The sequence below is a fragment of the Hemicordylus capensis genome, chromosome 2 (assembly GCF_027244095.1).
Source record: "Hemicordylus capensis ecotype Gifberg chromosome 2, rHemCap1.1.pri, whole genome shotgun sequence".
Classification (NCBI taxonomy): Eukaryota; Metazoa; Chordata; class Lepidosauria; order Squamata; family Cordylidae; genus Hemicordylus; species Hemicordylus capensis.
Genome location: NC_069658.1, coordinates 258,776,373 through 258,797,878, shown reverse-complemented (window position 1 = coordinate 258,797,878; position 21,506 = coordinate 258,776,373). Strand labels below are relative to the sequence as shown.

The 21,506-nt window shown below is 47.2% G+C and overlaps 1 protein-coding gene across 5 annotated transcripts in view; it reads right to left on the bottom strand.

The window, feature by feature from the left end:
* Positions 1–1,748: 1,748 nt before the first annotated feature.
* DDR1 (discoidin domain receptor tyrosine kinase 1) overlaps positions 1,749–21,506 on the bottom strand; it is an 81,379-nt gene continuing 61,621 nt past the window's right edge. For 4 of the 5 annotated variants that reach the window (XM_053297612.1, XM_053297614.1, XM_053297611.1 and 1 more), the window contains 10 exons: positions 20,472–20,624; positions 20,183–20,346; positions 18,090–18,288; positions 13,452–13,562; positions 12,779–13,017; positions 10,710–10,837; positions 8,873–9,073; positions 7,818–8,052; positions 6,594–6,743; positions 1,749–5,274 (listed from right to left, as the gene is read on the bottom strand). In XM_053297612.1, the coding sequence (XP_053153587.1) occupies positions 5,134–5,274; positions 6,594–6,743; positions 7,818–8,052; positions 8,873–9,073; positions 10,710–10,837; positions 12,779–13,017; positions 13,452–13,562; positions 18,090–18,288; positions 20,183–20,346; positions 20,472–20,624 (1,721 nt within the window). In that variant the 3' untranslated portion in view covers positions 1,749–5,133. The remainder of the gene's footprint in view (positions 5,275–6,593; positions 6,744–7,817; positions 8,053–8,872; positions 9,074–10,709; positions 10,838–12,778; positions 13,018–13,451; positions 13,563–18,089; positions 18,289–20,182; positions 20,347–20,471; positions 20,625–21,506) is intronic. The other variant, XM_053297616.1, reaches the window with a different exon arrangement.

Here is a 21,506-nt window from a genome sequence, read left to right as displayed (position 1 = left end):
CTGTCTAAGTTAGGGAACTGGCTATGGGGGCTGACACAGAGCGCTTGGACTTCTGAATGCGCAGCAACACCACTGCACAGGTCCTGTGTTCATTTGCAGAGCCAAATGCTGCACCTGGTGAGAGATTCACTCTGTGATTGGGAACACCAATTCTGGAGGCAGGGCAATCGAGCACATCAGTGTAGTGGGCAGGGCTTGTTGGTGCTTCCCTCTGTAACTGGGTATACCTGAGAAAAGGGCTTTGTGGACTCACAGGAAGTGAACCCGGTCAAAATCAAGTTTATACAAGAAAGTAAAACTGTTAACTTTGGGGTGTTTGTCAGTTGCCTGGGGAAGATTCTCAGTTCACTCCTCTGGTAGAGAGATGTCATCCGGAAGAGCTACTTGGCTCTTGGCAGAGTTTTCAAAAATCAAGCAAAGATGGCTATACCAAGAGAGACAAAATTCCAGTCTTCTCTTTTTCTTGGTCATAGTGGAGGAATACTGTTCCCTTCATTAATCCTGGTATTTCTCCTTACTAAAGGCAATTGGTTTGTTTTTTCTTCTTGTAATCACAGGCCTGCTGTTACCCGTAACTGTTTCCTCTCTCCCTGTATGCGCAGTGTCAGTACAGATGGCAGCCTTAGGACTGCATCTCATGGGGTACACTCTGCTTCTTCCTTCTATGTGTTTTTGAAATGGTAATTATCAGTTTAGCTAGGTAAATCTGATCATGAAACACTGCAGTGACACATACTTTGCTAGTAAGTCCTGTTAATGTCACATCTTCAACACTGAAATAGCACTTTCTCAAACCTTGGAGTTGGCTTGTAGAACACTTGTTTTTTGTGGTGTGTTTTTTTTTTAAGTTTGGCTACCACTGCCTTAGTAAACATTTTAGATTTCTGGTGGCTAACAAGTGTATGGCTAGAATGGATTTTTAATTCCCTCTTTCCTTAAATTCATGACCGACCCCGCCCCCCCCGCATAGTAGTTCTTTTTAAAATAAACATTTCTGAATGTTGCCTCGGGTATTCAGCAACTTAGCCTAGTACAACATAAACCTCCGCATGTTGGTTCTAGGCTACTTGCATAATTTTTGAGGGCAGAAGGCGATGAGGATGGAAAATTCCTGTTTGGTTGTTGTTGTTTTTTTAAGTGGCTAATTCCATTTAACTCCTGTGTGTGTTATTACAAGTATCTGTCTCTTCCTATCTGAATGTAAGTAAAATTGTAGCAGGTAGTGAGTGAGGTACTGGTGTGAAAGCTGGTTTGTCTCTGCCTGATTTTGCACGTCAACTCATTCTCCTCCTCCTCTTCTCCCCTCAACAATTTTGCTATCTCTGCACTGGTCAGTCCTGCGGCAGTGGAGGTAATGATGTTTCCAAGATGGTGCTGTATGAGTGGGTGAGGCTGAACACTGTCCCAACTCTGCTACCAGTTAAGTTCCACTTTTCAGAGCCAGCGTGGTGTAGTGGACTAGGACCGGGGAGACCCGAGTTCAAATCCCCATTCAGCCATGAAACTAGCTGGGTGACTCTGGGCCAGTCACTTCTCTCTCAGCCTAACCTACTTCACAGGGTTGTTGTGAAAGAGAAACTCAAGTATGTAGTACACCGCTCTGGGCTCCTTGGAGGAACAGCGGGATATAAATGTAATAATAACAACAACTTCACGACAGGGCTGTCCTTGCCTCATTTGTCACTATTCCACCCCATTTCCTCTCCCCACCCCCACCCCTCCAGTTCACAGACTGACACTTACAAGAGTACTGTACAAAATGCAAAGCGCTTTATTCACCACATAAATGGAAAGGACTAAAAAACCCCAAACATCTATATATTAGTGTAAAAAATCTGTCTATTTTTCTCTGCTCTTCAAATATGTACATATCCTGATGCACAATACAAACAAACAAAGAGCTACAAGTATCCCACAGAAACATCGAAAAGGCAGTGCGGAGGAGAGGCAATGGTGACACAGAGAAGCAATGATGGACAGAAACATAGCGCTGAAACATCTTCAAATAGAAATATACATCTAGTTAATTAAAATGACTTATTTCACATCCTTGAAAAGATTCCAAAAATCAGTCTGTCCCAATTAAGTCAAAGTTAGTCATGACGGAAGCTACAACCCTGTGCACACTTGCTTGGAAGAAAACTCCACTGAACATAGTGGGACTTTCTTCTGAGTAAACATGCATAGAACTGGGATGTATGTCATTACCTTTTGAAATATTTTGCTCAATGTAGATTTATATTTCAGTCTTGATTGTTTTCCAATGTGTGCCTGCAAACAGCTAAAGCACTGTCTATAAAGCACTCTTGATTATTTCAGAACAGTTCGAATGGCATGTTGGGTTTCCCATCAGCCCTTCTCCCCCCCCCCTTTACCCTTCTCCCCCTGCCCCACTTCCCTGCTTTCTACAGCTATCCATTTAAACAAACCTTACATTTTAAAAGATGGGTGACAAAATGGGACTGCTTTAGGTCTATAGAAATGCAATATATATATATTTTGCTTAGGAAACCAAACACTTGGAATTAATTTACCTTTCCCCCTGCTCCCCACCAAACGGCATTGGCATTAGCAAAGTTTATTGCATTAGTTATCTGTTAAGAGAGGCCTGTGCAGACTGATCCAGCGTAGATCAGTGTACAGGCTTGTATGTGCAGATTTCAGTGCTGCAACGTTTGTAGCTGTGGAGTGTGGTGCTGATTTTCAGGATACATTCTTGGGGTGCCTTCCAGATGATCTCACAGGGAAAAAACACCTCCAGAGATTCATTCCCCAGTGCTTTTGCTGGCTTTGGAAACATACACCCCCTCCCCTGCCACTTTGTACAGTACAGTATCTACAATCTTGTCACCTCAAGTCTCCAGGAGAAGGAAAATGAATTTACAAGTAATCGGGCAGATCCCCATGGCAGCTCATCCCTTAAGGTGCAAGTATACAGTGGATGGGAAACTCGTCCTGTTGATTATTTTTAAGGTTGTACCATGATCACATTGGGCTTCCAATCCGTTCTGTGCCATGTGAGATCTTACCAGTCAAGTCTCCTGCCCCTCTCGTTTGTCAAGACAGAGAAGAGCTAGAAGTCTCTCCCCACCACCTTTCCCTTAAAGAGCAGCTAGGACTGGGTTCTTCCAGCCTCCGATGGGTTTGTGAAGTACCTTTGAAATAACTTTTTCCAGCCTCCAAACATCCAGTGCTCAGTTAATCCCAGTGTGCTCAGATGAGAGTGTTCTACTTGTTTAGCCAGTGTTAATCCAGTCGTCGTGAAATCTTAAAAGCAGAAATGCAGTCTCCAATATGAAGACTATCCAAGGCCCAAAGTGTGTTCAAGCTCCTGCACTTTCTCAGGAGAAATGGCAGAAAGAAGAACACTCTCTGGGGAAAGAGAATAAACAGGGTGAATGGAACAGTTAGAGTTCTCAAAGGTTGAACTGGTGAGCCTCCACAGAGCAAGGGAAAAGAATAGTGTGAATATTCCCCACCCCCAAATATCACGGAGACCTAACAAACTATTCAGCTCATGCCATCACATTTACCCCAGTGGGGTAAGCTCAGCAGGAGAAAGTACCACAATAGGTTTTAAAGCAAAGTTTCCCAAACTGAGCTTGCTCCCCCCTTCTAAACCTATTCTGCCAATCACAGCAGAGTGTGTATGCAGCTTGAATGCTGTATGGAAAGACCTGTGGATTAGATATTAATCCAACAGTGCCAATCAACAGAGGGTTGGAAGAAGATATCTCTGACCACCACCACCACCACCACCACACACACACACACACACACACACACGGAAAATGACATTAAAACAAAGTAGCAGCTCTTCCTATATCATGTTGGGATAATGGAACACGCAGGAGAGGAGTTACATCTCCACAAACACAATGTGCATCAACAAGGGTTCTCTGCTGGAAGGCGTTCAACCTACTCATGCCTTGGCTGGTGAAGGGAGGAAGTACTCCACCTGCTTCAGGTTCCTATTCTTCCCTGGAGCTTAGTATTCCCCCTTTCACGCTCCACAAGGAGGGGAACGGCCCCACAGTTTGAGAATCTCTGGCTTTGGAGTCTCAGATAGAATAATCTCTAAGAACTGCCTGCACAGTTCTTAGTCACAGCCTGCATATGTATTCTTAGCATCTTCCGAATGTTCAAAGCATACATCATCTCAATAATCCTCACAACCACCTGTAAGGTAGGCCATCATCATCATCTCCATATTGCAGATAAAGGGTTGAGGCTGAGAAATCAGTGGCTTGTCTAAAGTGAGTTCATGGCTGAAGTGGAATCTCAACAGAGGCTCACGTTCTTAGCCATTGTACTACATCAGCTCTCATCGGAGCATGCATGTGACTGCCAGTATTGAATAGACTAGAGAGACACGATTGGATGAGCATTCCATCTGTTGGACCAATCAGAACACTCAATTCTACTTGACTTGGCGTTGGAATAATGGGTTCTGGAAGGGGCTCCTAGATACCCTTTAGTAACATCTTAGGGAGGCTCAGCTCACACTTTGAGAACCTAGAGATTGGAGGAAGGAAGGGAAATTATGCAATGGATATATTTAAAAAGTATCAGAATATATAAAGCATATATAGATCAGAAGAATGTAGAGGTATGTTTATGAAAAAGTGTATGTGTATATACATAAATGAATGGACTGACAGTCAAATGTGAGTATAGAGGACATTGGTTTGTTGAGGTTAAAATAGATTCAACAGATCCGATCAGGTATTTTGGAGAATAGATAAGCTAGGAAACAGAGAAGGGGGGAGAATGTTTTGGAGAGATATCGCTGTATGACAGTTCTGGGTTATTGGGTGGAAGGCTCAAGAACAGGTTGAAGATGAATAGCATACCTGCCAACATGTCCCTATTTTCCTGTTCACTTGAATGAGAAAATAGGGACATGTTGGCAGGTATGGAATAGCGGGGAGAGAATATGATGGATTTGGGGATAGAATGAGAGTGATGGGTGGACAAAGGCAGCGTCAGGAATGGATAGATCCTGACAGGCAGCCCAGTGGAGACGATTCCAGAGCATGATACACCCTCCTCAGCTACATCCAGGTCCCCAGCAGTCTCTGTGATGCTGCCCAACTCCTCAGCGTAGCCTCCACTGGCCAGCAGCAGCCTGGTTCACACCATATTGAGGGCATCCTCCACCAGGAAGCAGTGCAGGTGCTGGAAAGAGGGGCGGTCTTTGGCCTCTCGTGCCCAGCACCTCAGCATCACCTCATAGACAGCCAAGGGGCAGGCAGGAGGACGGGAAAGATAGACCTGGGGGTGGAAGGAAAGGAGCCAGTTAGAAGGCCCTGAGCTGGAGACAAGCAGGTCCAAAGCACAGCCAGGACTCCCTTAACCAGGGCTTGATTTTAACAGGACATATAAAGCCTATGCTCCTGAAACAGATTTCAAAGTCAGGGCTCCGCCATGGAACATATCAATTAAAAATAAAGAAAAGAGTTCCACGGGGCATGTGCAGAGTGGGTTTCCCTCACCCGAAAGTAATAGTAAGTTGCCTTAACTCACTGGGACCTAAGATAAAGGGCAGAATGTGTGACTTGCAATAAACTCCCAACATCTTCTTTCTCTTCAATGATGAAGCACTGCTAGATCAAAGCCCTGGTCCACGACAGCAACGTTTGTCCCCCTCTCCTGAATGCCATGTGCTGCAAAAGTGAAGGGATGGCACTTTACACCTGTACAGTGCCACTCTCTTCCAGTTACGGGAATGCTGGAGTTTCTACAGACATATGTATTCTATATTCCTGTTTAAAGCCAGAAGGTCATCGTCGGCCCCTTTACTAAGCAGACAAGACAAAGAAAGGAAGCCTTTCTTTGCACTATTAGTTAATAATCTAGGAATGAGACACATTACTACAGGATAAGGGGATGATGACCACTAGCTTGAATGGCTTTTTAAAAGGATGAGACAAAGTCAAAGAGGATAGATCTGCCATGATAGCTAAGGATGAATCCTCCATGTTCAAGGACAGTATAGCTCCAATGATCACATGCTAGAGATATCCAACAGGGGACGGCGATTGCATCGCTGCCATTGTGAGCTTCTTAGGGGCATCCTGTTTGCTAGTTTGGAGCTAGCTAAATGAATGCAGCAAGGCCAAGGCAAATCTGATATTCCTGCATTTCCTCCTCTCTGTAGTACCCAGTTCCAGCTTCATCCTAGCCTCAAATCAAGCCTGTACATGTAAGTCTCCAACCCCCGCAAACCAAATGCACAAGGTATGCATACAGCCTGCCAGATGTTTGGACACCCCCACCCCCCTCCCATTTCTGCAGCTGAAGGCAAAGGGCAAAAGCAAGAGATCAGCTGAGCTCCGGGTGGGCAGCCTTCTCTTTGGTGAGCCACAAGTTGCACAGACGTGTCCTGCAATCTTTCTCTGTGCTCCTTCGTCTGCCGTCTGTGCAGAGAAAGTTTGCAAACACCCTTCACCACCTCAATGGTACATACCCCTAGACAAGCAGTGGCCGATGGAAGAAGCCGAGAGAAACATTCACTGGAGAGCCATTCGTCAGAACGCCTCTCCCCTGTCTCTGCTCACTCAAGGCCTCTGGCCAGGGGCCCTCGTAGTTACCTGCTTGCCCTGGTGCCGGAAGAACTCGCCCGCATTCTCAATGACGGCTTCGTCTGTGAGCTGGCTGTAGGGCTGCTCCTGGCACAACATAAGCACCTCCCACAGTGTGACGCCAAAGGCCCAGACGTCGCTGGCTGTGGTGAACTTGCCCTGAGGGGAAACAGAGCAGGAGTGTGAACACACAAGGGGCAGCAGAGACCGACCACACACACACACACACACACACACACACACACACACGCCTTATAACCTCCCCACACCATCCCTCACTCTTTGTCTCCAGAGTCCAGAGCTTGGGAAAGATTCCAGGTACTGCCAAGCTGATCTCCCCAAGGCAAAGTGTTCTGAAGAGTCCGTGCTTCCCTCTCCCGCTGCACAATGCCTTGCTTATTATCCTGCCCTTCCTCTGAGGGGTTCAGGGTGGCAGACATGGTGCTACCCCTGATTTCACCCTCACAACAACCCTGTGAGGTAGGTTAGGCTGAGAGATATCGACTGGTCCAAGATCACCCAGTAGGCTTCACGGTTGAGTGCGGCTTGTCTCCTCAATCCTAGCCGGATGCACTAACCACTACATCTCACTGGCTCACGAATGCCTTGAACTAGGAACATAGGAAACTGCCATATACTGAGTTAGACCACTGGTCCATCGAGCTCAGTATTGTCTTCACAGACTGGCAGCGGCTTCTCCAAGGTTGCAGGCAGGAATCTTCCTATCTTGGAGAAGCCAGGGAAGGAACTTGGAACCTTCTGCTCTTCCCAGAGCGGCTTCATCCCCTGAGGGGAATATCTTGCAGTGCTCACACATCAAGTCTCCCATTCAGATGCAACCAGGGCAGACCCTGCTTAGCTATGGGGACAAGTCATGCTTGCTACCACAAGACCAGCTCTCCTCTCCTAGGAATGGATGTATTCCAAATGAGTGCAGAAAGAACACAGAATGTGGTGGCAGATGCAAAGTTCCGTTTTCTTAGAATCTCAGCTTTCATGGTTTACAAAATCAAGGACTAAAAATGGCAGTGAAAATCTGAATGAATGGGCAGTATGTGCTGAAATCTCACGCACCCCAGCGGTGGCCAGGTCTTTCAGTGACTGGAGCCATATTGCCTTCCCATGACTCGCAAAACCAGAATTGAGCAAAACAGCAAAAACTGCAGAATAATTCCACCCTTCTCCCCATCATACAACCTTTGCAACTACGTCCATAGATTTATGTTTTCTCACCATGAGGATGCACTCCCAGGCCATCCAGCGGATAGGCAACACTGCCCGGCCCTGGATGCGATAGTAGTCCCCGGCATACAGGTTCCGACTCATGCCAAAGTCAGCAATCTTGATGGTGAACCCTTCGCCCACCAGGCAGTTCCGTGTCGCCAGGTCCCGGTGCACAAAGTTGAGGGAGGCAAGGAAGGCCATTCCTGAGGCAATTTGGGCCCCCACATGGACCAAGGTTGAGTAGCTGGAGCAGTGGGGAGGAAGAACAAGGCATGTCAGAAACAGTCCACTAAGATCCCATGAGACAAGAGATCCCAGTAATGGGTAGAGTGCTTGAATTTAGGGAACTCAACTAACCAAGCTAGAATATGTTCCACATACAGTTAGGTCAAAACCAAAATGGTCTGAAGTTGTCTCAAGAGTCTAGTGACACAGTGCAATGTCACAGATCATTTAATTTTGTTTTTTATTTTAACCATTTATACCCTGTCTTTCTCCAAAATGGATTCAAGGAAGCTTACAACAATCAATTCAAACTAACACAGAAATCAGTAAGATCAAAATGGATCAGAAATCAGTAAGGTCAAACTGCATCTTACAACAAAGCCTTTTGTCTATGAGAAACTCATGATACTATAAATTGTTCAAGGTCCTTTTTGATGCCAAAGCATCAGCCTTGATGCTTAGGCTGATATTTCCAGCCTAAGAGGCAAGATGCTTCCAAATACCAGTTGCAGGGGAGCAATAGCAGGAGAGAAGACATGCCCTCACCTTCATTAATCTGGGATGGGAAGGGGTGGGGATTAATGTGGAGAATATGCTTGAAGATATTTCCTCTCAAATTTATTCCAGCCCTAGTCACAAACTGAAAAGAAACTGAGACAAAATGGCGCCCGACTGCCAAGAAAAGCAAGGCACGGAGCACGTGCACGGCAGGGAGGGGCGCCAAAGAGGAGCTAGTTAATCCATCCAAGAGGTCCCTGTGCAGGTGCAGTAACCCATTTCTTATTATGACAACAGATTACTTCCAGATCTATGGGATTTCACATGTGCAGGGTTAGTACCTGATGGTTGGTTTTCCACTGGGGCTACCACCCAGCTTGTCTTCCAGCTCGTGTCCACTAAGAAACTGGTTGAGGTCCCCGTTCTCCATGTACTCTGTGATCATGCACAGGGGGTCATCCTGCACGCACACACCCAGCAGCCTCACAATGTTGGGGTCCTTCAGGCGAGACATGATCTTCACCTCCTTCAAGAAGTCATTCCTTCACGGGCAAGAGAGAACACAGACAAGATGAGGACCCCGGGAAGGAAACCTAGTCACAACTGCTTTTTGACCATCAGGCCCCCAAAAACAGTTTACAACATTTTAAAATACAATGTGAAGCATCCAGACTAAGTTAGTCATAACTAAATCCCATTGAAATTAATGAGATTTAAGTTAATCGTGACTGTGTGGTTAGTCATGACTAACTACTCTGGATGCTATCCGATGTTGACCACTTTTCACCCCTTCCTCCATTTCCAGTTGATCAATCCACACAATGGAATAGAGTTGTATCCCCACTATGTAGTCACTTACTAAAGAAATCCCATACCATAATCCTCTCAGTGTCAAAGCAAACAGGCCCCAGGCTAGCTAGCCAGCCAAATAAACAGGACTTAAAAACCCTTGAAATTAGGCAACAACTGAAGCTGAAGCTGGAATCAGTATAAATTAGGAAACTTGCTCCTCAAGACGTGGCTGCAGAGCACTTCCTGCAGTTGCTTAGCAACCAACAACAACAACAACAACTAAACATTTATATATCGCTTTTCAACAAATGTTTCCAAAGCGGCTTACATAGAGAAACAACAAACAAACAAACAAACAAACAAGATGGCTCCCTGTCCCCAAAGGGCTCACAATCCAAAGAAGAAACATAAGGCAGACACCAGCAACAGTCACTAGAGGTACTGTGCTGGGTGTGGATAGGGCCAGTTACTCTCCCCCTGCTAAATAAAGAGAATCACTATGGTAAAAGGTGCCTCTTTGTCCAGTTAGCAGGGGTCCACAATGTTCCTGATTATATTATGTATATATTACTACTATATTATGTGTATATGTATGTAAATTTTGGTCTATGACCGTAGATAAACATGATGATGATGATGGTGCTCTACCTGCTGAGAAAAGAGACATGTGGCCATGTTAGTGGGTGATTCCAACTGTTAGGTCCCTCCCTAAAATCAGGGCCTGGAACCATAGCCACATTCCCATTAATTTGATCCTGAACAAAGATAGGGCCGGATAGGGCTTAAAACAAAACAGAAAGCAGGAAAGTAAAGATGTAAGAAATAAAGAATAGCTGGGAATACTCAGCTGATGGAGCAGCTTAGCAGAAATCCCACTAGCAGACGTTGTATACATGAGCCTCATTCAGGGAAGGGCCCATAGTTTAGTGGTAGAGCTCATGCTCTGCATGCATAATTTATTTACATAATTAGCTTTGTTATTATGAGCATTTACATCCTGCCTTTCTATTTTGCATTGAAACACTCAAGATGGCAAATATCATCAAATAAAATGCACAAAAACCCAGCACATCACAGTATTTTAGGTCTTTCCATCCCCAGCACTTCTAGTTAAAGGTTATTAGGCAGAAGAGTTGGGAAACACCCCTGCCTGCAACCAGGAGGGCCAGTGGGCTACAGGAGACAATAGTCTAATTAATTCAGGATAAGGCAGACACAGATGCTCTAATAAGGTTATTATTAATGCTACTTATGTGTCACGGAATGGACCAGATGGTGGCATCTGGTGACCTTAAGCTTTACACTTCACTGCGTGAGTGGATAATGGACTGGTCTTTGACCCTGCATTCTTTTAAAGTATCTAGACAGAGAGAACGGTGCGCTTACCTAGCATTCTTGGTGGCATCAGAGCGCAGAATCTTCACAGCCACCAAGAGGGGGCGCCCCTTGCGCACATTGAATGGGAATTCCAAGCTTGGGAGATCCTGCGGGTTCTCCACCTCACACAGATGAACCTTGAGAGGAGAGAGAAACCCAGTGAATAAATAACCAGGGAGGCCACTCAAGGAGGAAGGGGTCTTTCCCCTGTCCCTTGGTCCTTCCATCAGAAGCAACAGGGCTGGCTCTGTGATATTTCCTTGCATGAAGCAAAAAGAAGACTGCCTGTATTTTAGCCATCCATTTAGTATTTTAGCTTCTGGTTTAATATCAGGCATGTTGTTGAAAAACCAGGTGATTTGTGATGAAAGTTTAACTTTTGTTTGTTTATGCCAATTGACCGCATACTCCGAGCTGCCAGGTTCTACTTCCTAATGCCCTCAAAACCTGCCAGGACCCACCTCTGAATTGCCAGACTCTGTACTGGCTCTACCTAGTGACCCACCCCTGGCTATATCCACTGTAAAGATATTTTTAGTATCATAAGTTGGCAACCCTATGCAAAAGGTCAAAATGGTCCATGGAACACATGCACATGCGCGCGTGCACACAGCCAGAGTTGAAGATTGCATTTTAAAATAATACTCAAAGAAAGCCCCCCACACATCACCCACACACTCCATAATCCTGATTTGGGGCTCTATGTGGATGCTATTGAGAAACAAAATAAGAGGCATACAATTGCTATGCACACAGCAGACACTGAGTCTAATTTGACCCTAAGTATCCTTTACGACATTAAAAACAACAACAACACAGTAATGGCTAAAATAACCTTGCATCTTTGTTCTGACCACTTTCCCCTGCAAGGACACAAATGAGAGCAAATATCTTCTCCAATTCAAGTAATGGGAACAGAGACTGCAGGATTAGGGGAAAGAGAGACAAGCCTTTTCCGGATTCTTCAGACCTTAGCAGGTGAGAACGAATGAGGAAAGCAAAAGAGCCTATGAATGACATCTCAAAGGTAGCTGGCCAATATATTAAAAGGAAGAAGCCAGTGGAGGGGGAAGGGGAGGGAGTCAATGCTAAGAAAGGACAGGTAGCCACATAGTAAGAGGGAACTGCAAGATGAGTTGGTTTCATCTTTGAATATTAAGAACGTATATAAAGGCCAGACTAGGCATGACATAGGAGGACCACGACTGGTTCTCCCAACGTCTTTTTCTTTGTTTTGAAGTGCGTGGCGGGTGGGGGTGTTTGGATGGGAATTTCAGTTTTGCAGCTAACCTTTACATAGGAACAAAGGGAGCTACCTTATTCTGAGTCAGAGCCTTGACCTACCTAGCTCAGCATTTGTCGAACTGGCAAGGGTTCTCCAAGATTTCAGGCAGGAGTCTCTCCCAGTCCTACCTGGAGATGCTGCCAGGGACTGAAGCTGGGACCTTCTGCACGCAAAGCAGATTCCCTACCATGGAGCTATGACCCTATCCCCCAGGTTTCCCCAACTTAACTGGCATCCCTCAAAGCAGCTATGGAGGAAAACATAGATGGGTACAATACAGGTAGCAGGGAGTGCCATTTACATCAGGAAAGCAACAGGGGGAGAAGGGTTAACTCCAACCCACCCCCAGTGCTGCAGCCTCAGTCCAAACCCCCCCCTCTCAACAGCCACTTTTAAGCAGATAAAACCTGCCAGGTGATCCCACCACGGATCTCCCCTACATGGCACCTCCTCTGCCCCTAAGGAGCTGCCTTTACTGGAATCAGACCATGGGTCCACCTGCCCCTGTGCTCGCTACCCTGAGGCTTTCCAGGGTCTTAAGAGATAGTCCACCTTCGTTCCTTAAACCTTCAACTGCAGAGATCAATGATTTGAGCCTTGGATGTTATCCTCTACTCTTTTTGAAAGGATAGAATCTTTCCACTTTACTAGATGTCCAAACAGTCTACATAAGCAACTTCTACTACGACAACAACAACTACTACTACTACTACGACACCACCGTGTCCGGATGGGCTCCTTGGAGGAAGAGTGGGATATAAAATGCAAATAAATAAATAAATAAATAAATAACCTCTCCAAACTGCCCCTCCCCCAGCTTCTCCTTGAAGACGAGACGCTCCCGAGGAAACTCGCCCAGTGCCATGTCCTTGCCAGTGAGGGCGTCCACCGCGACAGCCGGGACAGCATACGTGTTCCCGCCGGTCACCCCCTGCAGGTTGATGATGTCTGCTTCAGCATAATGTGGCACATTGTTCTGGAAGCCAGGCTGGCTGCCGCTGGATTCTGGTTCCATGTAGTCAGCTCCACAGGCTGTGGAAGGAAAGAGAAAAACAGTGAGTTCATCACAGCGGTTAACACCATGAGGTACTTGCTCCACCCCAGAGAGGGCTGCTTTGGTAGGAACCCAGCAGCTGTTGTAAGCTCAGAGCCAGCTGCATCTCAGCTTTGGACAAAAGGATCCCTGTATACAGTCCTGCCCTCAACCACCCATCCACCCCAGAAGCTGCTGCATCGCAGGACCTGCAAAGCTGAAGGTTAAACGTTTTCTGAGCAAGAGAGGTTAGCCGTGCATAGGATAGACAAGAGGGAGATGAACTGGAGACAGACGTGGTGGGGAAAGAGAGATGGAGACAGACAGCACCCCCTGGTGGAAGGAGAGAAATTGCAGGAGGCAGAATGTTCCTAGCATGGAGTGTGGCCACCCAAGATCCCAGTCACGCCACACAAGCCTGCGCTCTCCTTACCATTGGTGTTGATTGGTTTAACCCAGTTGGGTGGCGGGAAAACAGGCCTTCCCATTGGCTGGGCATAAGTGGCCAGGAAGAGATGGTAAGCCGGGTTGCTGAGCAGCAGAGCTGTCGGGAGAAGGGGAGGGTGGGTGGGTGGGTGGAGACGACAAATGGACAGATGAGGAACAGACAGACAGATGGAAAGACGCATACGAAAGGTAAGGCATGACACAAAGAAGAGGCAGCACTTTAGGGATTCCTGTCCCTTTTAGGCCTCTCATCCCAAACACAGCAGCAAGAGACGCAGACACCAAATGACATACAGTATAATGATGGCAGCATGCCATCATTAGCACCTTGGACAGAAGGAAGGGACCTAGGAGCCCCGATGCTTCCAGAAATCCTGCTCTAACTCTCCTCTAAATCCTCTCTTCTCCAAAAGGATCCAAGAGCTTCACCCCGGCTTGCTTGCCTTCCTCCCTGTTTACAAACCACAAACCTCCTAGAGAAAAACTCAGGAATTAAGGCCTGGCTTACATAAAGAGAAAGTGAGATTGTAAAAACTGTTCCTTGGCTGTCCCTGTTCAGACTGCAGCTGGGGGAGATCACATGACTGAATGTTCCGACATATAAACAATCTCCATGTACATCTATAGATTTAATTCTCCTGGGTGAGCCTTAGAATGTGAATCCCGGCACCCAGCTGATTGGCTGGGTGGTGGAGGCGCCTGATAGGCTGAGGCGCACCCAGAAGGATGACGACCAGCGGTGGCCAGGCTGTCCCGGGTAAGGGGGAGCAGGCAGAGGCAAAGCCCGGCCGCCAGAGGTGGCAGCGAGAAAGGGGGTGAGTGGGAAACGGGTGGCGGGGCGCAGCCCTGGCGCCCATTGGAGGCTGGGACGGGAGGGGAATGGGCGACGGGACTTCCCTGTTCGCTGCCCGGGAGGAGGAACAGCAGGAGCGGGGCCCTTTTCAGCCGCCCGGTAAGGAGGGCCTGTGGCGGCAGTGAGATCTTGCTGAAAATGGCCGCCCACCGCGGTAAAATGCTCAGTGTGGGTGGGGGGAGGGAGGGGGGAGGGCAAGAGAGTGTGGCAGGAGGGAGAGGGAGGGGGCAGGAGGGAGGAGGGCAGGATGGAGGGGGAGGGGCAAGAGAGAGGGGCAGGAGGGAGGGAGAGGGAGGGGAAGAGAGAGTGGGGCAGGAAGGGGGAAGGAGGGTGAAATAGTGGGGCGGGAGGGGGAGGGAGGGGAAGAGAGAGTTGGGCAGGAGAGGGGGGGAGGGCAAGAGAGAGTGGGACAGGAGGGAGAGGGAGGGGGGCAAGAGAGAGTGGGGTAGGAGGGGGGCAAGAGATTGGGGCAGGAGGAAGGGGGAACAGCCAGCCCCAAAGAGCACACAGATGCTCTGTGCGGGTTGGCTAGTAGGAAGTTAAATGTCAAGGGAAAGAGTTCTAGTCTAGCTTTCTGTTGGATATGCCACCTTTCCCCCCATGGGGAAGCATTCAACTATGAATAAAAACCCATACTAAATGGTTAGGATTTCCTTGCTGCAACAATATAAAGTGTGTATCAATGTCATTCTCACGACCATTTATCCTGGGGCCGGGGAGGGCGGGTGCGGGGGGGAGAGGCAGGAGCATTCTCACCTTCCCGCACATGACTAGTCATTTATTTCCCTCTCACTGCACTGTGCAGCCACTCGATTGCCGCTACAGCGAGTGGTGCGGTGAGAAAGAGGCCGGGTGAAGCACGCCCAGACTCCAGAAAGCCAACAACGCACCGTGCTGCTCGTCTGGTGCACTGAAGGCATTCTAGAGGCCAGGACGCTCCTCCCCCCCAGCCTCTGTGGTAGGGTGGGCTGCTGGCAGTCCAAACGGTGCTGTAGGCAGCCCATGCTGGCATACAACCAGGTAGTGGGGTAAAAAGGGAGCATGCACACCCTCTTGCTTCACTTTTAGCCCAGGTTAAAAATCCAGGCTACCCGGTGGGGCAGAGCTAGGATCAGGACCAATCCCGGCACTCCATACAAGCCCTGTTATGCTTGTGTCTGCGTCCCTTTCTCGAGAAGGCAGATCTGGCCACGGTTACCCATGCCTTAGTCATGTCACGGCTGGATTACTGTAACGTGCTCTACATGGGGCTGCCCTTGAAGAATATCCGGAAACTGCAGCTAGTGCAAAACGCGGCAGCTAGTGTTTCATCTGGAGCTGCCCAGTGGGAGCACATCACATCCATTTTGAAAGGGCTGCACTGGCTACAAGTTTGTTTCCGGGTCCAATTCAAGGTGCTGGTTTTGACCATTAAATAACTTAATGGTTTGGTCCCGGGATACCTGAGGAACCGCCTGCTCCCACAGGTTGCTGCCCGCTTGACAAGGTCATCTGAGGGGGCTCTGCTCTGGGTGCTGACAATGAGGGAGGCTCAGTTGTCGTGCACACGGGACAGGGCCTTCTCTGTTGCTGCCCCCAGACTCTGGAATGTTGTCCCGGTGGCTATTCACTCCTCAGTCTCCATCACAGCTTTTAGAAAGCATGTTAAATCCTGGCTTTTTACCCAGGCTTTTATATGATTGTCTCTGCTGCTGCTCTTTATATTCTGTACTGTTTTTATGCTTGTGTTTTAAATTTTTAATCAGATTTGTTTCTATATTCTTAGGTTATATTTTAATTGTGTCATTTTTATAATCTTGTTTTGAATTCTGCTATAAACCACCTTGAGATTGTTTTAATGAAAGGAGGTATATAAATTTAACAATAAAAATAAATAAATAAATACAATAAAATGTCCATTTCCATGTTAAGGCCATTTACAATGTTTCATTTTCCTCTCATTTACTTTAATTGGGGCTTAAATGACCCCCCAATGCCCTTTAGTGAGACCTCTCACACAAAGCACAGTGGGATAGAGAGCATCAGGGGTTGAAACATCACAGAACAATCAGCCTCTTTGTTGTAGGAGAATACGTGAAGTGAGGAAGGGGTGCATTGTGTAGATTTTTATATGCCTCTGGGGTCAGTTATGATCCCAACTAGGGTCTAAAGTGATTAAATTTAAATTATTTAATTAATTCAGTGGTAAAAAGGCAGATGATTAAAAAAGAAATTTCAGCCTTTGGGGCCACATTTCCAAGATGTTCAGAGCCCCTGATGAGATTTCCTGCTTCCACAAAAGTGCAAGGTTCTTCCTAAGCAATTCGTCTCTTCAAGTGAAACCAAATCTGCCCCACACCCGCTCCACTAGGCTGTGTTATCCACACACATCACATGAGCATTAAATCTGCTGCTGAGCACAGAATTTAGCATCAGCAAAAATAAGAATATAAGAACAGCCCTGCTGGATTAGGCCCAAGCCCATCTAGTCCAACATTCTGTTTCACAAACTGGCCCACCAGATGCCACTGGAAGCCTACAGCAGGAGTTGAGGATATGCCCTCTCTCCTGTTGTTACTCCCCCGCAACTGGTACTCAGATGCATCCTGCCTTTGAGGCTGGAGGTAACTTATAGCCCTCCGAATAGTAGCCATTGATAGACCTCTTCTCCATGAAGTTATCCAAACCCCTCTTAAAGCCATCCAGGTTGTTGGCTGTCTCATCTTGTGGCAGAGAATTCCACAAGTTGATTGTGTGTTGTGTGAAAAAGTACTTCTATTTGTTGGTCTTAAATTTCTTGGCAATCAATTTCATGGGATCTCAGTTTTCACTTTAAAAAACGACGAAGACCTATCCCCTAGGATCACAAGAATAATCTGGAAACCTCTGGTGTAAGAAGCCAGAGAAAAGCCAAGCTATGAGATTCAGACCTCTACACATGCACACGCACACACATACCCTCCTCATAACTAACAGAAGCAAAATAAATTAGTCAAATTAACACAGATATATGCAAGGGCTGAAATTGCCTTTGCTTGGTGCAGAGCTACTTTTTTTTTTGCCGCTACTCTCTTTTTTTGCCACTTCCCCCACACCCAGAGCCCTTAGAGCCCTTCGTTCAATCTTCTCCAGCTCCCAGTAGCCCTACCAAATTTATAAAAAAATATCCCCTTGTTAATAATTTTACAAATGGTAAAATTTTCGCATGGTGAGGTAATGAAGCAATGAGTTTCCATGTGTAGGTTAGGATTAATGTCACTGCGTTGTTATTTCATGTGCATTCTGGAGTGGTAGAGGACCGCTGTTGGTCTACCCCAGGCCTGCTCAACTTAGCCCCCCCCCACCAGCTGTTTTTTGAACTACAACTCCCATAACCCCCAGCCACAGTGGCCAATAGCCAGGGATTATGGGAATTGTAGGCCAACATCTGCAGGAGGGCCGAAGTTGAGCAGCCCTGGTCCACCCTTTGCGGAGTCTTTCAAGAAACATGCCCTTCCGCCTGCATAGCTGATGTCCTCACATCATCCAAGTGCATGTGCTCCAGGCCTATGAGGCTCTTACTGCTAGCTGGTATTACTTACAAGACCTCCATGCAGGGTCCGGATGTTCTCGTGCTCCAACATGTGTGCGACTTCTTAAGAACACAGATGCTGTTGATTCCTATCTTATTATATTCCTACCCAAACCTCTCCAGTAGTCTAGCCGTAATCTTTCCGCCCCCTCAACAGTTTCCATTTCCTGCCCCCCATTTCAGCTTTGCTCCCTCCTGCTGTCCAAGAGTCAGCCCCTCACCGGAGTTTTCGGCACTGTGGGGCAAGTCTGGCAGTTTCATGCGGGCCCTGTTGGGCTCCTGGTACTCCGTCTCCCCCGAGTGGATGCGCTCATAGCGGTTGGAGTGCCGGTGAGAACCCATGGTGTTGTTGATGACGATGGTGTCACTAGGTGCAGAGAGGTGGACGGTGAGGTCATCGTCTGATATGCGGCGTTGAGCCTATGGGGCAAGGAAGAGAGTATCAGTGACAATACAGATAATGGCAAAGGTCAACTGGCAGACATCCTGTTTCCCAACCCCTCAATCACCTAACCCACCAAAACCTCCTCATCTTCGGAGAAACCCAGGAAAGGCTCAACTTCCAATTATTTCCCCACTTTGATGTAGCAGGCTTGCCTCCTCCTTATCTCAGCTTAGCCAGCAACTCAGAACTTTTGGCTCTTCTTTGTAGGGGTGTGCTCAAACATGATTCGAGCACCGGTTCGAGCCCTGATTGGGAGTGGGAAGCATGAGCTTTAAGAAAGAGAAGAGTAGGCCCTTACCTGCTCTCCTCTGCCCCATGCAGTTTTCTGCTGGGGTGGCATTCGGCCTAAGTACCCCCACATGGTGCCAGCATGCACATGTTGTCCACACATACGCAAGCACCATTTACGTGGTCAGCATGGTGTTGCCCGAATCACGCTACTCAAACCACAGTTCGAGCACACCCCTACTCCTTGGTTTAACCTGGCAGTGTTCAAATTGTGTTCCTAGAAACCCTGCAGTTCCTCAGGGGTTCCTTGATGAGAAGATCAGCCACAGAGGATAAGCTGCCCTGAAGACAACATGTTCTCCACGACCAACTGTCTCCTGCAACATGCAGATGCAGGGGAACATCATGCACCTTAAACCTGCTTTCCAACTATCTAGGGCAGTGGTTCTTAATGTGGGATCCACCAGATGTTGCTGAACTGCAATTCCCAGCATCCTCAGCCACAATTTATATATTCTGGGGATGCTGGGAGTTGTAGTTCAGAGACATCTGGCAGCAGAACGACTGATCTAGGGGGATAGTTAGATCCAAGAAGTCTGGCTAGTGATGCACAGAGTCTGGGATTGTGCCCTGGAACATCATACTCACACACACAGACACACACACACAATGCATGGAGGTGGAAGCTGAACCACACCTTCCCCTTTCCTTTCAAAGACACCTGTAAATAACCTACAGGGTACTTGCCCTCCAGCCAGCACTATAACCATTTTCTTCCCTTCTTCCCTCCACTGTCTTTTGTTGGTGTTTCACAAGCCCAGGCTAGACTTGCTATCTTTCCCAGAGCAGAGAAGAGCGGCCTCATGTGCATGAGTGATTCCAGTTATTTCCAAAATGCGTGTCATGCAAGGAGCACAATTAATTAATTAACTAATTAGTGGCTTCGATGAACTGAAAGTACCCACCAACAGAGGAGATGCCCAACACACCTCTGCATGATTACCTGCTTTGGCCGTGCCTGCTTCCCATCTGCCTTTGCTGGAAGGGAACAATGCTGGTCTGCATCAGATGGGACTGAAGATCACACCGGATGCAGAGAAGCATCAGAATGGTCCACCCTCTTAGGAGACTGCATGCTGCATATCTTAATGAGCTTTCAAAGAAGATCAGATCAGGGACCCGAGAATACCAGGGGGTGGGCAATTATGACTCTTGCTCTTACACACACTGGCCAACATGCTGCACAGTGAAACTCGGGTGGTTCTGAACTGCCGGCACTGCTCAGGTACCTTTTTTTCAAAAGCCAATAGTCTTGCACAAGATCTTGCGCAAATACTTAAACTGACACAACTGCACTTCTGCAACGCTACTTACATTATTTACCAAATAAGTAGCATCATGGAAGTGCAATCGCAACAAGTATTTGCACAGGAGTGCTCTTACACAAGACAGCTGGCAATCTGCGGAGGCACCTGCAGTGGTGCAGGCAGTTCACTGCACAACACGTCAGCCTCTAAAAGGAAACATTTTCAGCTGTAAACGTGAAATAAGCCTCCAATATTAATGGCCAAACACTTTAAATCTCATCACTAAACCATGGCAATAGCTATAGCATCTCCCCCACAACCCAGCCCAACTTACCTTCCCCAAGATCTTCTGCCAATATTGCCGCCAAAGGATGAGGAATATCACAACCAATAGGAGCAGGATGATGGCCACGAGACATCCAATCAGAATGGAGGTGTTGCTGTTATCATCTATTGCAATGGGCTGGCCTGTTTTCGGTTCCCCTTGATTCTCAGGGTCTTAAATGGAAACACAGAAAAAGAAGTCTAATTTAGGCCCTCAAGCGCCAGTATTCTGAAACAGGTGACACCCTGGGGAAAATAAAAATCAAGCCAAACACACTCTGAGGTTGGAAACTTCTTACCTTGGAGTGTAAGGTTTGAGTTGACACCAGCTCTCTCATTCAGTTCAGAACCCAGGGCTGGGGACAGAGGAGTGTCACGGCCTGAGGGATATGGAGGGGCCACTACTGGGAGTCGGCGGGTTGAAGTGGAGAGAAAGGGGTCCTCCACAATGTCTGGAAGAAGAAGAAAAAGGAACAAGTACATGAGAATAAGCACATGAATCTGCCTGATTAATCTTAGCTTTTAGAGATGCCTGCCTGCATATACGGCCTCTGACAGAGGTCCAGCTGGTGGTCACATGGGTCAGGGCCTTCTCTGTTGTAGCCCCAGCCCTTTGGAATGCTCTACTATTGCAGATCCAACACACACTCTCTCTCCTTATATGTTGCTGTCTCATAAAGATCTGGCTGTTTAGGCGGGCCGTTGTTCATCTGCTGTAATTATTTTATGTGATCTTTCGGTTGTTTTACGCTGTGTCTCTTGCACCCTGCCGTTGGTTTTTATACTATTGTATTTTTGCTACTGTGGTCTACTATTTTTTAAATGATGCTCTATGCCACCTTGAGGGTTTTTCTAAGCAAGGTGAAATAGACATTTTTAAAATAAATAAATAAATCCAAGAAAGAATATAGCAAAGAACTATGGTAGAGCAAGAGGCAAGAAGCAAAAACAGAAATTGGAAGACACTGGAGAATATGACTGGTCAATTAGGTTTGGCAGCCATCACATGCCTGGGAAGCACAGCTTGCTTTACTGCAAAGTGGTGGCAGGCAGTGGGCATTCGGAAGGGAGAAATGGGGGCATTCCATGGGGACAGTGGGCATTTGGTAAGGGGCAGTTCACTTAAACCTTTCTCCACCTGCTTCTTTCCCCCCAGGATGTTTGTAGAGTCAAATGGGGAAAAGCAGTGAAGGAGAACAAAGTGGGGAGGTATTATAAGGAAAAAGCTGCAGGCAGGCAGAAGGGTTAAGGATCCTCCCTTCTGCTGGTTCTCTACAAATGACTCTGGACTCTGTCGTCACTTTTCAAGGGAGAATCAGCAGCTAGGAAGTCAG